This window comes from Pongo pygmaeus, chromosome 16, assembly GCF_028885625.2.
Source record: "Pongo pygmaeus isolate AG05252 chromosome 16, NHGRI_mPonPyg2-v2.0_pri, whole genome shotgun sequence".
Taxonomy (NCBI): Eukaryota; Metazoa; Chordata; class Mammalia; order Primates; family Hominidae; genus Pongo; species Pongo pygmaeus.
In genome coordinates this window covers 80,345,382-80,361,344 of record NC_072389.2, presented here as the reverse complement: position 1 = coordinate 80,361,344, position 15,963 = coordinate 80,345,382, and the positions used below count along the sequence as shown (strand labels likewise).

Sequence of the window (15,963 nt, the reverse complement as noted above, 5' to 3'; positions counted from 1 at the left end):
TTGTTAGGAGGCCCAGCCTGGGAGTCACAGGGAAGGCTGAGGGCAAGGGTGGTTTTCTTTGCAGTGTGGGTGTTAAGAGAGGTGGGCAGGGCAGAAAAGTGATAAATGGAGGCTTTTGTGTGTTCTGCTAGCTTTCTGCTGTGCCATTGTCTCTCCGAGACTTGTGTGCAGGAGTCCCCTGCCGAGGTAGCCTAGATGCTGTGACCCTGACCCTGTTGCCTGTGGCTATTTACCAGGGTAAACACTGCTCCAAGGGGACCCAACCACTGACTGACTGTGGTCTCTGACCGGTATAGCCTGGCTGAAAAAGATGAGCTGAGCCAATCAAACCCCTCTTTCAAGAAGCTGAACTAGCTCGGCATGGTGGCAGGAGACTGAGGCAGGAGGATATTGCTTGAACCCCAGGAGTTTGAGGCTGCAGTGAGCTATGATTCGCCACTGTACTCCAGCCTGAGCGACAGAGGGAGACCCTCATCTCTTTAAAACAACAAAAAACAAACAAACAAACAAAAAAGACCTGTACTAAGATATAAACTAAAGATCTGGTATCTGGTTGGTGGTAGATGCTTGACATAAAGGGAGTTGGGGATCTGAACAGGTGGGTAGGCCTAGAGGTCTCTTAATTTTCCCTAGGAGGCAGAGGTGGGATTCCCAGCTCAAGGTTTTTCCCACCATTCTGCCATCTTTCATTCCACGATCTTTGCCAAAAATCACACCTCCCCGGGTGCACTGCACTTCGAAATTTGCCAGACCCTCACTGGATTTGCCCACTGCTTTATTAAGCAAGAGGCTGGCAGAGCAGGGGTCATTGCTAGTGGCCTGAACTTCAGGCTAATGGTGCTGGAGAAGACCTCACAGAAGGCTGAAGATGAGGTCGAGGTCTGTGAGGGGTGGGACTTGCCCAAGGTTACCCACACTTGGAAGCTGAGTGCAGGTCTCCTAGCCCTCTGGCCAAGAGCTCTTACTAATTCTCCATGCCGTTCCTTGATCATGTTGTGTTTCCAAGCTGCCCTGTTCCAGTCCCACAGTCCTGACTCAGGGAGAGACACAGGTAGGGAAGAGACCCTGGAGGTGGTATAGGACAAATGGTGCAGTCCTGAGTCCCTCCACCACACATGCCCTCCTCGTGCTTCCTGAGCCTCAGGCTTCTCATCTCTAAAGTGGGTATAACAGTACCCATCTGTCGTCGTGAGAACAGCCTGAGATGATGCATGTCCAGGCCCTACCCGGAAAAGATAGAACAGGCTGGTCCCACCTGCCTCCTGCCTGCTGTGGGAGGCAGGAATGGCAAAAGCAGCGGGACGAAGTCTCCAATTCCTCTTACCGTGGCTCTGGCCAGATGGGAGCTCTAGGCCAACCAGTTAAAGATTGGCCAGGTGTGCGTGAAGCTCAAGCCATCTCCAGACCACAGTGAGCCAGATGGGGCAGTGGCCGTATGGTGACCATGGAGCCACCTCAGATCTGTCCTGAAATTACCTCAGGGAGCTGGGCCCTGCTGAATCTTAGATTGGCAAAGTATGGCAATGCCTGCTTGTGGCTTGCTGGGAGTTTTTTGTTTTTGTTTTTGTTTTTTTTTTGAGACAAAGTTTCGCTCTTGTCGCCCAGGCTAGAGCGCAATGGTGCGATCTCGGCTCACTGCAAACTCTGCCTCCGGTGTTCAAGCGATTCTCCTGCCTCAGCCTCCAGAACAGCTGGGAATACAGGCACCTGCCACCATGCCCGGCTAATTTTTGTGGTTTTAGTAGAGATGGGGTTTCGCCATGTTGGCCAGGCTAGTCTTGAACTCCTGACCTCAGGTGATCCACCCACCTCAGGCTCCCAAAATGCTGGGATTACAGGTGTGAGCCACTGCGCTTGGCCTGCTGGGAGTCTTTATATGTGACACCAGGGTACATCAGTGAGCTTGCCAGCAGTCTGGGGGCTCTGGAGGATAGGCCATGTCCCCCTCAGACTGGAGGTACCAGGGCCGGGCCATGTTTTCTCTCTCAGACCGGGCCAACTTGTCCTTTCCTGAGATTCTCAGGGCTGCGCTGCCCGTGATGGAGCCATGTTCCTTTCAGTTTAGGGATCTCAGAGAAGGGCTCTGCCTCCCTGCTCAGACTGGACCCTCAGGGCAGGGCCATGCCTGTGGGCTCTCCCAGGACAAGGCTGTGTTTCCTGTCTCAGATGAGGGGTCTCAGAACAGGGTTTTTTGCTGAGACTCCAAGGGCTGGGCTGCATCTCCCTCCTCAGATGGGACTCTCAGAGCAGGGTAATTTTCTTAGACAGCAGCCCTCAGGCAGGGCTTTGTCTACTCTCCCAATCTGTGATGTCTAGGGCAGGGTCATGCCCTGCTCAGCCTTAGGATCCCCGGACAGGACTCTGTCTTCCCCTTCAGACCAGGGCTCCCTAGCTCTCCTGAGGATGCTGTGCCTTCCTGAGTCTGAGAGATGAACTGGGCCTTCTCTCAGATGGAGGTTTCTTGAGGAGTTTGCTTTGGGTTTTAGGACAGGTATGGACACAGACCAAGCCCAAGTGAGGTACTTTCTCCCTCCGGGGTTTTAGCATAGACTCCACTTGATTTTACTTTTTTTTTTTTTTTTCCCCAGAGATTAGGTCTTGCTATGTTGCCCAGGCTGATCCCAAACTCCTGGGCTCAAGTGATCCTCCCACCTTGGCCTCCCAAAGTACTGGGATTATAGGTGTGAGTCACTGCACCTAATGATTTTACTTCTCAAATATATTATTTTCTTCAAACCCACAGATAGTCATTATTATTTGCAGAATGTTGAGGCAAAAATACCACTGGATGAACTCTTTATTTATTTTATTTGTTTTTTGAGGTGGAATCTCACTCTTGTCACCCAGGCTGGAGTGCAATGGTGTGATCTCTGGTCACTGCAACCTCTGCCTCCTGGGTTCAAGAGATTCTCATGCCTCAGCCTCCCAAGTAGCTGGGATTACAGTCACCCGCCACCACACCTGGCTAATTTTTGTATTTTTAGTAGAGGTGGGGTTTCACCACATTGGCCAGGCTGGTCTCAAACTCCTGACCTCAGGTGATCCTCTGACCTTGGCCTCCCGAAGTGCTGGGATTACAGGTGTGAGCCACCATGCCCAGTCTCAGATCTTCATTTCTAAAGAGTTCATCCAGGCCGGGCACGGGATGAACCCAGGAGGCGGAGGTTGCAGTGAGCCGAGATTGCGCCACTGTACTCCAGCCTGGGTGACAGAGTGATACTCCATCTCAAAAAAAAAAAGAAAGAAAGAAATGAAGATCTGGTTCATTATTATTCCACCTTAGAGAATAATAATTTGTAGGATAGACACAGCTGAGCTTTGATTAATAATAAAGAGAGCAAAAATGAACTAAAGGAACTTGTTGGAATATATTAGATAGCAGCTCCTGTTGGTCAAGGATGGCATTGCAGCCAAGCTCTATTAGTCTTTGTGGTAACTACTTAGGCAGAAAAAGTGGTAGCAATTGAGGTCCAGCAGGCATGTGCATGGTGACATAAAGAGGGCTCCTTGGAAAAGAGTGCTAGGAGGGTCAAAGCCCTGTGAACTCACTCCTAGGACTTCAACACCTTGGGGTTGGTCACCATTTGAACTACCTTCTTACTAAATTTTCAACTTGAATTACTAGTGGATATTTCTTCTGCAGAGCACATCTCTAATACAGTTACAAAAAAGACGATAGGAAAAGAGGGTTTGCTTTGTGGAGATTCATTCCACTGCCCATGTGGCTGGGTGAGTCCATTCCAGACAACAGGGTGTCTAAGTCAATTTTCTGTTGCTATAACTGAATACTGCAGATTGGATAATTTATAAAGTACAGAGGTTTATTTAGCTTATGGTTCTGAAGGCTGGGAAATCCAAGGTTGGGGGGCCACATCTGGTGAGGGATTTCTTGCTGCTAGTGACTCTCTTCAGAGTCCCAAGGTGGCTCAAGGCATCACATGGTGAAGGGCTCACAAGAGACCCACTCTCATGATAACTAACCCACTCCCTTGATAACCTGTTAATCCCTTAATCCATGAATGGATTAACTCATTCATGAGGTCAGAACCCTATGACCCAATCACCTCCTGAAGGTTCCATCTCTCAACACTGCTGCTCTGGGGACCAAGTTTTCAACATGAGAGCTTTTGGGGGACACATTCAAATCATAGCACAGGGGGTCATGATAGATGGGTGGGCACAGCCATTCTTTTCTGTGTCATTTCCCTTCTACCTCATTCTTGGACTCTGAGTATTCCACCATCATTTTTTTTCCTTTATCCCCACACCTAGAAGGTACCCTGGAATTGCTCTATAGCCAGATGTCCCCTCCAAGCATACAGCTGTGTCTTCAGAAACTAAGGGGACTGACTGGGTGCGGTGGCTCCTGCCTGTAATCCCAGCACTTTGGGAGGCCGAGGTGGGTGGATCACCTGAGGTCAGGAGTTCGAGACTAGCCTGGCCAACATGGTGAAACCGCATCTCTACTAAAAATACAAAAATTAGCTGGGTGTGGTGGTGGGTGCCTGTAATCCCAGGTACTCGGGAGGCTGAGGCAGGAGAATCTCTTGAACCCGGTAGGCAAAGGTTGCAGTGAGCCAAGATTGTGCCATTGCACTCCAGCCTGGGAGAAAAGAGCGAAACTCTGTCTAAAAAAAAAAAAAAGAAAAAGAAAAGGAAACTAAGGAGACTAAGGAGGAGGAGGCAGGGAGACAGTCAGTTCAGATGTGTGTGGGTGGTGAGGGGAGAGGCCCAAATCTCAGCATCTTTAAGCTCTGTCTTCCTGTCTCTATCTTTCAGTGAAGAGGGGCCTGGCTCACACATAGGAAATAAAACATAATGAACAGCCCTCTCATTTTGCAAAGAACACAGCAGATTCATGGTGCACTTATAACCCAAGGCTCTTATGAGAGCAACTAATCCAAGTCTGCCTCATTTTGCAGGAGCAAGCACTGGAGGTGAAATCAGGGAGCAGCAGAGTAGAAATAGGGGTTCTGTCTATGGGTGAGCACAATGAACCTGGCCCTGGCTGTGTGGAGTAAGTGGAAGGCCTGCACTTAAAAAAAAAATTAATAGGAGCTTTTTTTTTTTTTTTTTTTTTGAGATGGAGTCTCACTCCGTTGCCCAGGCTGGAGTGCAATGGTTCAGTCTCGGCTCACTGCAACCTCCGCCTACCCGGTTCAAGCAATTCTCCTGCCTCAGCCTCTCAAGTAGCTGGGACTACCAGGCACCCGCCACTGCACCCGGCTAATTTTTGTATTTTTAGTAGAGACACGGTTTCACTATGTTGGCCAGGCTGGTCTCAAACTCCTGACCTCATGATCTGCCTGCCTTGGCCTCTCAAAGGAGCTATTTAAGAAGCAGTTTTAGCAGCCAGGTATGGTGGCTCACACCTGTAATCCCAGTACTTTGGGAGGCTGAGGCAGGTGGATCACCTGAGGCCAGGAGTTCAAGACCAGCCTGGCCAACATGGCGAAATCCCGTCTCTACTAAAAATACAAAAATTAGCTGGGCATGGTGGCACATGCCTGTAATCCCAGCTACTAGGGGGGCTGAGGCAGGAGGACGGCTTGAACCTGGGAGGCGGAGGTTGCAGTGAGCTGAGATCGTACCACTGTACTCCAGCCTGGGCAACAGAGCGAGACTCTGTCTCAAAAAAAAAAAAAAAGAGTTTTAGGTTACAGAAAAATTAGTGGAAAGTACAGAGAGTTCCCATATACCCAGTTGCTCCTGTTATGAACATCTTGCATTAGAGGGTATATATGTTACAACTGACGAACCAATATTGATAGATTTTTATTAACTAAGACCCATAGTTTACATTAGGATCCACTCTTTTTTTTTTTCTAAGATGGAGTCTCACTCTGTTGCCAGGCTAGAGTGCAGTGGCGCGAACTCAGCTCACTGCAACCTCCGCCTCCCAGGTTCAAGCAATTCTCTGCCTCAGTTTCCCAAGTAGCTGGGATTACAGGTGCCTGCTACCACACCTGCCTAATTTTTGGTATTTTTAGTAGAGATGGGGTTTCATCATATTGGCCAAGCTGGTCTTGATCTCCTGACCTTGTGATCCACCCACCTCGGTCTCCCAAAGTGCTGGGATTACAGGCGTGAGCCACCGCCCCCGGCCTTTTTTTTTTTTTTTTTTTTTGAGACAGTCTTCCTCTGTTGCCCAGGCTGCAGTGGAGTGGCGCAGTCTCAGCTCACTGCAACCTCCGTCTCCTGGGTTCATTCGATTGTCCTGCCTCAGCCTCCCGAGTAGCTGGGATTACAGGTGTGTGCCACCACTCCTGAATAATTTTTGTATTTTTAGTAGAGACGAGGTTTCACCATGTTGGCCAGGCTGGTCTCGAACTCCTGACCTCAAGTGATCCACCTGCCTTGGCCTCCCAAAGGTCCAGGATTACAGGCATGAGCCACTGTGCCTGGCCAGGATTTACTCTTAAAAATTTTTTTGGCTTGGTGCAGTGGCTCATACCTGTAATTCCAGCACTTTGGGAGGCTGAAGCAGGTGGATCACTTGAGATCAGGAGTTCGAGACCAGTCTGGGCAACATGGCAAAACCTCATCTCTACAAAAATTAGAAAAATCAGCCAGGCATGGCGGCCTGCATATGTTGTCCCGAGGTGGGAGGATCAACTAAGCCTGGGAGGTTGAGGCTGCAGTAAGCCAAGATGGTGCCACTGCACTGCAGCCTGGGCGACAGAGTGAGACTGCAAACTCTGCCCCCAGGTTCAAGTGATTTTCCTGCCTCAGCCTCCTGAGTAGCAGGTGCCCGCCACCATGCCTGGCTAATTTTTGTATTTTTAGTAGAGACAGGATTTTACCGTGTTGGCCAGGCTGGTCTCAAACTCCTGACCTCAGATGATCCACCCGCCTTGGCCTCCCAAAGTGCTGGAATTACAGGGGTGAGGCATCGTGCCCCGCCAGGAGTTCTTTATATATTCTATATATAAATGCTTCAACAGCTATATGTTTTGCAAATATTTTCTCTCATTCTGTGGGTTGTCTTTTCAAATTTTTTTTTTTTTTTTTTGAGACAGAGTCTCACTCTGTAGCCCAGGCTGGAGTGCAATGGCAGGATCTCGGCTCACTGGAACCCCCGCCTCCTAAATTCAAGTGATTCTCATGCCTCAGCCTCCTGAGTAGTTGGGATTACAGCCTCCTGATCAGCTGGGATTACAGTCTTCTGAGCAGCTGAGGCTAGCCACTACATTCAGCTAGTTTTTGTATATTTAGTAGAGATGAGGTTTCACTATGTTGTCCAGGCTGGTCTCAAACTCCTGACCTCAAGTGATCCGCCTGCCTTGGCATCCCAAAGTGCTGGGATTACAGGCGTGAGCCACTGTGCTTGGCCTCCTTTCAATTTCTTGATAGTGTCCTTTGATGAGACCTGGGCCTTTTTCAAATAACCCAAGCACTTCTGGGAAGCTTATCCCCTCCCGGGCTGTGAAGGAAGAAATCAAGGCCTAGTGAGAAGTCACATGTTCTGCCTTTTGAGAATGGGACAGGAGGGATCCCCATCCACCCAATTGGGTTTGGCCCCTGAGACTGGATCCCTTTCTCCTTGTTCCCTTCAATTGTTCAAAAACTTGGGTCAAACAACATGAAAGGAGAGAAGAGAGAGGAGTGAAGGAGGTGCCTATCAACGCCTTAAGAGAGCACAGACCTAGACCTGGTCTCAGGACTCAAGCACCAAGGGCTTACTGACGCACGCCACAACACACATGAGCCTTGAAAACATTGTGCTAAGTGAAAGAAGCCAGTCACAAAAGACCACTCATTGTGTAATTCCATTTATATGAAATGTTTAGAGAAGGCAAATCCATAGACACAGAAAGTAGATTAGTAGTTGCCAGGGCTGGTGAGGCAGGGAGGTAGGCTAGGGGGAAATGTGGAGGGACTGCTAATGGGTGCAGGGTTTCTTTTAGGGGTGATGAAAATGTTCTAAAATTAATTGTGGGCCGGGCGCGGTGGCTCACACCTGTAATTCCAGCACTTTGAAGAGAGGTTGAGGCGGGCAGATCGCTTGAGGTCAGGAGTTTGAGACTAGTCTAGCCAACATGGTGAAACCCGTCTCTACTAAAAATACAAAAATTAGCCAGGCGTGGTGGTGTGTGCCTGTAGTCCCAGCTACTTGGGAGGCTGAGGCTGGAGAATCACTTGAACCCGGAGGCAGAGGTTGCAGTGAGTTGAGATGATGCCACTGCACTCCGGCTTAGGAGACAGAGGAAGACTCCGTCTCAAAAAAAAAAAAAAAAATGCTGGGTGCAGTGGTTCATACCTGTTAATCCCAGCACTTTGGGAGGCTGAGGCGGGTGGATCATGAGGTCAAGAGATGGAGACCATCCTGGCCAACATGGTGAAACCTCGTCTCTACTAAAAATACAGAAATTAGCTGGCCATGGTGGCACATGCCTATAGTCCCAGCTACTCGGGAGGCTGAGGCAGGAGAACTGCTTGAACATAGGAGGTGGAGGTTGTAGTGAGCTGAGATCGCGCCACTACACTCCAGCCTGGCAACAGAGCAAGACTCTGTCTCAAAAATAATAATAATAAAATTAATTCTGGTGATGGTTGCACAATTCTACACTAGAAGTCATTCAACACTTTAAGAATGTGAGTTAGGCTGGATGTGGTGGTTCACACCTGTAATCCCAGGACTTTGGGAAGCCAAGGCAGGTGGATAACTTGGGGTCAGGAGTTCGAGACAAGCCTGGCCAACATGGTGAAATCCCATCTCTACTAAAACTACAAAAATCAGCCAGGCGTAGTGGCTCATGCTTGTAATCCCAGGTGCTTGGGAGGCTGAAGTGGGAGGAGTGCTTGAACCTGCGAGGTGGAGGTTGCAGTGAGCTGAGACCACGCCACTGCACTCCAGCCTGGGTGACAGAGTGAGATTCTGTCTCAGACAAAAAAAAAAAAAGGTGAATTATATGGCATAAGAATTATATCTCCATAAAGCTGCTCTCTCTCTCTCTCTCTCTATATATATATATATATTTTTTTTTTTTTTTTTTTTTTGAGACGGGGTCTTGCTCTGTCACTCAGGCTCTTGGCAAATTTTTTTTTTTGTAGAGACAGGGTCCCACTATGTTGCCCAGGCTGCTTTCCGACTCCTGGGCTCAAATGATCCTCCAACCTTGACCTCCTAAAATGCTGGGATTACAGGCCCTGCACTTGGCTAAAGCTGCTATTTTTTTAAAAAAAGAAAGAAAGAGAAACAAGGGCTGAGTCCCCGTGGCTGGCCCCCACTCGCTCCCTGGCCTCAGCATGGTGGTGTCTTCTTCACTTGATGGAGAAGCGCAGCCGTGCCTGGACGTGTTCACAGCGGGCGTGCTTCATGGTCAGCCCGTAGATGGGGGTCAGGTCGACTTTCACGCCCGGCGGCACACTGAACTCCAGTTGCTGTAGCAGGATGGCCAGGAAGAGGAAGACCTCCCAGTTGGCCAGGACCTCCCCGATACACCGGCGCTTGCCCATGCCAAACAGCATCACCTTCTCACTCAAGGGCTTGTTAATGGCGGTGCCATCGGTGGTGAGGAACCGCTCGGGCCAGAACTCAGACGGGTCCTCCCACAGTTCCCTGCAAGAGGAACAGAGGAGATGGGACCTCAGGGCTGGAGAGGCCCTGGGAGGAGGTGCCTGGGGGAGGGAGACTTCCGTTGAGTACACAAGTGTGAGGACATGTTGAAAGCAATGAAGGGTAAGTGGGAAGGAACCAAACTGAACTTTGATGCTTATTTCTTTTTTTTTTTCTTTTCTTTTCTTTTTTTTTGTTTTTTTTGAGACACCCTCCAGCTCCTATCACCCAGGCTGGAGTACAGTGGTGCGATCTCAGCTCACTGCACTCTCTGCCTCCCCAGCTCAAGCCAACCGCCCACCTGAGCCTCCCGTGTAGCTGGGACTACAGGCACCATAACCGGCTAATTTTTGTATTTTTTTTTGCAGAGACGGGGTTTCACTGGTCTCAGGCTCGTGAGCTCAAGCGATCTACCTTCCTTGGACTCCCAAAGTGCTGGGGTTAGAGGCATGAGTCACCACACCTGGTCTGATGCTTATTTCTTTTACAAAGCTCTCTCTAAAATGAACAGCCTTAAAGATAGTGCCCTTTAATATTAATTTACTTTAAATAATGTTTTATCTAAAGAAATTAAAAGAAGAAAAACAGGCTGGGTTTGGTGGCTCACACCTGTAACCCTAGCACTTTAGAAGGCTGAGGCAGGAAGATCCCTTGAACCCAGGAGTTCAAAACCAGCCTGGACCACATAGGAAGACCTTGTCTCTATTTAAAAATTAAAGTGAAAGAAAGAAAGAAAGAAAGACGGACAGACAGACATATGTTTCTTCATCCTACTCAAAATATGCCTCCTAAGGGGCCTCAACAGTGTGTCCTGTCTTATGTTTATTGTTTTGGAGTAATGATGACTAGCATAAACATTGATAGCATTTTCACACTCAAATGTCCCAGTGTAGATGGTAAATTATATGGTCCCCCTACCTATACACTAAAGTGGGGCTTTCCAAAGAGAGGTCTCTGAGCCATTCACGTCAGAATCGCCTGAGGTACCCCACCTTAGATACCACATTAGAATCCTGGTGGAACCATCAGCCGTAACAAACATCTTGGTTGATTTTTTTTTTTTTTTTTTTTGAGGCAGAGTCTCACTCTGTCACCCAGGCTGGAGTGCAGTGGCGCGATCTCGGCTCACTGCAGCCTCCACCTCCAGAGTTCAAGCAATTCTCCTGCCTCAGTCTCTGGAGTAGCTGGGATTATAGGCGCACCACCATGTCCGGCTAATTTTTGTTTTGTATTTTTAGTAGAGATGGGGTTTCACCATGTTGCCCAGGCTGGTCTCGAACTCCTGACCTTAAGTGATCTGCCTGGCTAAAATGCTGGGATTATAGGCGTGAGCCACCGCTCCTGGCCATCCTGGTTGATTCCTGTGCACTAAAGTTTGTGAAACCTTTGTAAATATCATCACTTAGAGCAGACTATAGCAACTGAGGTCCCCTCCTTTCATTATATAAACAGTTCCTAGCAGGGACAAACAGCCTTCCTGACTGCTGAACCTGCACACATTTTTCCGTGAGGGGTATGTACTCACGGGTCATGGTTGACCTGCCACTGGTTTACGAAGACACAGCATTCCTTGGGGATGTAGAAGCCGTTCAGCGTTGTGTCCCTTGTTGTGCTGAGGAGGGAAGAGGGCGCTGTGAGGCTCAGGGCTGGAAAGCTGGGACATGTGTTGCTCCTACCTCCACCCCATCCCAACAGCCTGCCCACCGCCATCTCCATCCCTACACTGAGAGGGGAGGGGAGGAACAGGGAAGAGGTAGAATCATCCTCCCTCTTCCTTACCTCCTGTTCTTTAACTTCAGCAAGTATTTACTAAACTTCTCTTTGTGCCTGGCTGTGCACTTGGCTGTGCTCTGGAGCCAAGAAGCAGGCAATTTCAGATAAATGTTTTTCTATTTTCTATTAAAAAAAAAAAAAGCAGCAAGCAGCCTGGGCCAGCCCCGGGGAATTTCTAGCCTGGCTGGGGATTCAGGCCTCTTACTGCAGGAATAACTAGAACATTTGGGCAGGAGTAAATGCTCACTAACTCTCTTGACATTGTTAAAATTCCAGGGCATGATCAAGGGCTGATGGCTGTAAGTCCTATAAGACATCAGGAATGAAGCTGTGCCAGGTGGATGAGTCAAAAGGCTTCTGGGGAGAGGAAGCTCGCGTCGGCATTGACTTTGAGCAAGGGTAGGATTCTGGTGGTCAGAGAAGAGGCTAGAAGGCATTCCAGGCAGAAGGTTCAGCGTTAGCAAAATTGGAGGCCAATAGGGTCATGCTTGTGAGGGTGAGGCCGACCTGGCTGGCACAGAGGGCACTGGGAGGGAGGGAATATGAACAGAGGGGAATGAGCGCTGAGATCACAAGTGGAACTTTCTCCTGAGAGCTGGGGGTTAGATTATGTTTGGACTGGATAGGGGCAGACTGAGGCCGGGATCTGTGGGGAACGAGGTCGGGAAGGAGATGCTGAGCCAGGGCCAGGGCTGAGAAGCCAGGAAGAGAAAACATGGCAAGGACTTCAGAGGTGGGAGGGCAGAACCGGCAGGCCTCACCTGTGGGGGATGGTGAAGGGCAAGAAGGAGGAGTGTCGGAAGGTCTCCAGGATGAAGGCCTTCAAGTAGGGCAGCTGGGGTCTGTCAGAGAGCCGGGGCCGCCGCCCCCTGCCAATCATAGTGTCTGTAGAACACAGAGGACAAGCAGAGCTCAGGGGCTGCCCTAACTGCCCCATGAATTATCCCCTCTTATACCCCATGTCACTCTATGTAAGACTGTCTATTCACAAGTCTGCGACCCCACTAACCTCCCACATCTTCTAGGCAATGGCAGGCACTACTGTGTGCCCAGGGCTTGCACACAGTGGGCGCATAACAGGTGTTTGTAGACTGAACAAACAACCTGGGTCTCAAGGCTTCTCCTGGCCATAGGGTTGGGGGCCCCCATATACCCAGCTCCTTCTGGATCTTCCTCTGTATCTCAGGTTTGGTCACAAGGTACATGAGGCTCCAGGAGATGGCTGTTGTGACTGTGTCAAATCCTGGACCGTGTAGGGTAAGGTGAGGAAAGAAGGAAGACAGAAACAAGGAAACCATCATTTCCCAAGAATCTGCTACGTGTGTATCCAGCATTAGCTTTCTCTGGCCCTAGCCTGTGAGTTTCCTGAGGACAGAGGCTGGGTCTCTTCAACATAAACTTGAGACACAGGTTTCAGAATTAGTTGCCGGAATTATAGGGGCCTAGACTTACAGGCCAGAGAACACCTTATTGTTCAGATGGGGAAACCGAAGCCTAGGGGAGGAGAAGGACTTTGCTGTGTCTCCACTGGGAATTGGTGGCATAGCCCAGGCTCAAACTCTGATCCCAAGCCAGATCTCAGTATGTTGTACCATCTGGTGTAGGGTTGGCGGGTTATTTGATGGACTGAGGGGCTGGGCAAGGCTGTGGGTGAACAGCAGGCGTTGTTGGATGGAGGGGCAGGGTTCTGGATCCTACCTGCTCCAAAGATGTCATTGACAAGGTTGACAATCTTCTCCTGGGGGATGAGGTTGCCACTGGCTCTAGGCCCCTTCTTGCTGTACTTGAACAGGGCACCCATGATGTCCTGGACACTGTTCTGAGGGGGCACAAGCTTAGGGGCACCCCTGGCACTTCCAAGGTCAAAGGCTGAACGTTGCTCCACTCCCCTGGCCCGTCCCTGGGGGCTGGGTACCCCCCTATCCTCCCAACTTGGTCTCTAGGCAAGGGGCTGCAGCTTGCAGCAGGAGCTGGTAGCAGCCCTGGGTATGGCTTAAAGTGTCATTTTATGCCCCGTTGACCCTTCTTCCCAATAACACCAGGGGTCCAATTTCAAAGGAGAAAAAGGTTAATGTGAACACAGGGAAGCAACGCGACACCAGAGCTGGGGATTAGCCTCTGTTGGGGCTCAGGTTTCTGCAGAATGAAAGCTTTCTCACTCATAGGCCCCCCACATTGCAGGACTCTGCTAGGGCCCCATTTCCAGGGCTTTTTTCTTGGGGGCTTTGAGGAGCCCTGAGAAGGGGGCTTCAAGGATCAGGAAACTGAGGCCCAGAGAAGGGGAAGAGTCGGCTCCAGGTCACACAGCTGGTCTGAGGTGTCCAGAGCCTTCCTAGGCCTTGGCAACACAGCAGCTGTGTGGGCATGCTGGAGCTGGGAGGGAGGGGCTGCACCCAGGCCCTGCAAGGTGCCCCTCGCCACCTGCACCCTGGGCTCACCTTGTCAAAGTCCTGATAGTGCTCCTGGACTGTTTTCCGCAGGAACCGCAGGAACCTCTGGTTGAAGGCCTTGAACCTCTGAAGGGCAGGGTTAGGCAGGTAGCGAAGGATGGGGAAGAAGTCCACGGGGTTCCCGGAGGAGGCAGTCTCCACGAACTCATGAGTGTTCTTCACGAGGCTGAGCATCTCATCACTGCTCTCAGGGAAGTGCTGTCCGAAGCACATGGCACCGATGACGTTGACCACTGACACCACCACCTGATTGTAAGGGTCGAAGTGCCCAGGCCCTGCCATCAGCTCCTGCAACCTGCTGATCAGGGCCTCAGCCTCTTTGCTCACATGCTCCTCCAGGTAGCAGGAGTATGAGGAAGCTGGGTCAGAGGCGATGGAGAAGGTGTTGAGGGCGTTCTGGGCCAGGTGCCGGCGGGCAGCCCACACTGGTCCAGAGTCTGGGCTGAAGGTCAAGCTCTGGCCATCAGTGATGAGGGTGGAGCTGTAGAGGTCAGGCCGGCCCTTGAAATCGTCGCCCTGCCGCACCAGGGCCTGCCGGATGGTGTCCAGGCCGCTCAGCACCAGCACGGGCGTGGAGCCAATGCGGATCTGCAGCACGTCCCCGTAGCGCTGGCTCATCCTTGACAGTGCCAGGTGCGGGTTCTTCCTCAGGGTCAGCACATGCCCGAGCAAGGGCCAGCCCCATGGCTCTGGTGGACTTTTCAGGCCTTTGGGGACCCGAGGCCTCAAACCCTTGAGCACCCAGAATACCAGGCAGAAGATGGCAGAGGCCAGGAGAAGCTCTGTGGCCGAGAAGGGAACAGACTGGGACAATGCCATCTGTACCAACTACAGGGAAAAAAGGAGGGACCAGGCTGAGGGTTGAGATGGAGACATTCATTCATTCATTTCCTCAGTCATTTGATAAACACTGATGCGTGTTCTGTGCTTGGCTCCCAGCTGGATACCAGAAAGACTAAGATCCATCTACCATGTGTCCTGTGCCCCCAGAGCTCACCCAGCCCAGTAGCTGGAATCACAGAATCTGAGAGCTGGAAATGAGCCTCAAGATTCCCAACATGAACCCTGGCTCTCTCCTCCACACATCATCTCATTTTCCACTTCTGGGGCTGGAGCAGAGGCAAGTGACCACTCCAAAACAGGGAAGCCAAGGACACCACCCTTGTCAGCCCCTGGCACAGCATGCATGCTGGGCGTTGTACCAAAGAGTCCCTGCCAGTGCTGGCTTTCTGCTGATACCTTCTATATACCCAGGGGACCAGGAGCTCCTCCTACCCAGTGACACTGAGGCGGCCAAGGTCCCAGGGCTGGTTCAAATAGCCTGTGATGCCCCCTCCCTAGGGCATTCTTTATCAATACCAGGAAGGGCACCTCCTCCAGGGATGAGTCCCCATCCTCTCACAGTCTTGGAGGTTGAGGTACGGCTGCAGCCAGGGCCAGGGCTGCCCTTGTGCTAAGGGGGAAGCCCTCCTCATCTCTCTCCTTAAAAATGGCTTAGTCCAAACTGCTCATTTAAAATGGGGAAACAGAAGTCAAGAGCTGGGTAGCAAAGCCCGGAACTCAGGCCCCCTACACCTAGCCCAGGCTCCCCATCTTTCTGTCCCCACTAGCTTCCAGGTTCTATAGTTGGGGATCCCAGAGATTGTAAATTGGTCCAAAGAAAGATACCTGTAGAGGCAGGTGCTTGAGATTAGCAGGGTTGTAGTGGCTGGTCTGGAGCTTCTGACTCTAGGTGAGTGGCCTTTTTATAAACACCGCCTCCTATCAGATTGGCCTGGTTGTCCTGATCACCTGATATGAAAGCTGCATCACTGAACAAATTTGGAAGGATCAACTCTTGGCCTTGGGCCATGATCCCTGAGCTCCACCTACTACCTAAGGCCCAGGGTGACTCTTTGGGGATAGGCCAGAAGGGGTGCTGGGTCCCTGGGGATGAAGGTACAGCTTTCTTTAGGGTTCAGGGTAGGGAACCTATTTCTCTGAAGAGTAGGGTAGGGTCTGGGAGTGGGGGTTAGGCCTTTGGACTGATCTGGGCTTCTTTCCCACTGCACACATGAGGAAGAGCTCTGCCAGGGCACTCAGTCTAGGCCAACCAGGCTCGCGGCCCCTCTCCAGAAGGATGTTCTTCTGTAGTACCCTCCAACAACCTGCAAAACCAAACAGTAAATGGGCATGTTCCAG

The 15,963-nt window shown here is 50.7% G+C and overlaps 1 protein-coding gene across 2 annotated transcripts; it reads right to left on the bottom strand.

The window, feature by feature from the left end:
- Positions 1–7,759: 7,759 nt before the first annotated feature.
- LOC129014441 (cytochrome P450 1A2) lies at positions 7,760–15,503 on the bottom strand. 2 transcript variants are annotated; one of them, XM_054451880.1, is made up of 7 exons: positions 15,451–15,503; positions 13,771–14,610; positions 13,031–13,151; positions 12,486–12,575; positions 12,094–12,217; positions 11,085–11,171; positions 7,760–9,562 (listed from the first exon to the last, which is right to left on the bottom strand). In XM_054451880.1, the coding sequence occupies exons 2-7, from the start codon at positions 14,599–14,601 to the stop codon at positions 9,265–9,267; spliced, it is 1,551 nt and encodes a 516-aa protein (XP_054307855.1). In that variant the 5' UTR covers positions 14,602–14,610; positions 15,451–15,503; the 3' UTR covers positions 7,760–9,264. The 2 variants fall into 2 exon arrangements, with proteins under 2 accessions (XP_054307855.1, XP_054307856.1); XM_054451881.1 differs by lacking the exons at positions 7,760–9,562; positions 11,085–11,171 and adding an exon at positions 11,179–11,858 and having other exon boundaries at positions 15,451–15,487.
- Between the last annotated feature and the right edge of the window lie 460 nt (positions 15,504–15,963).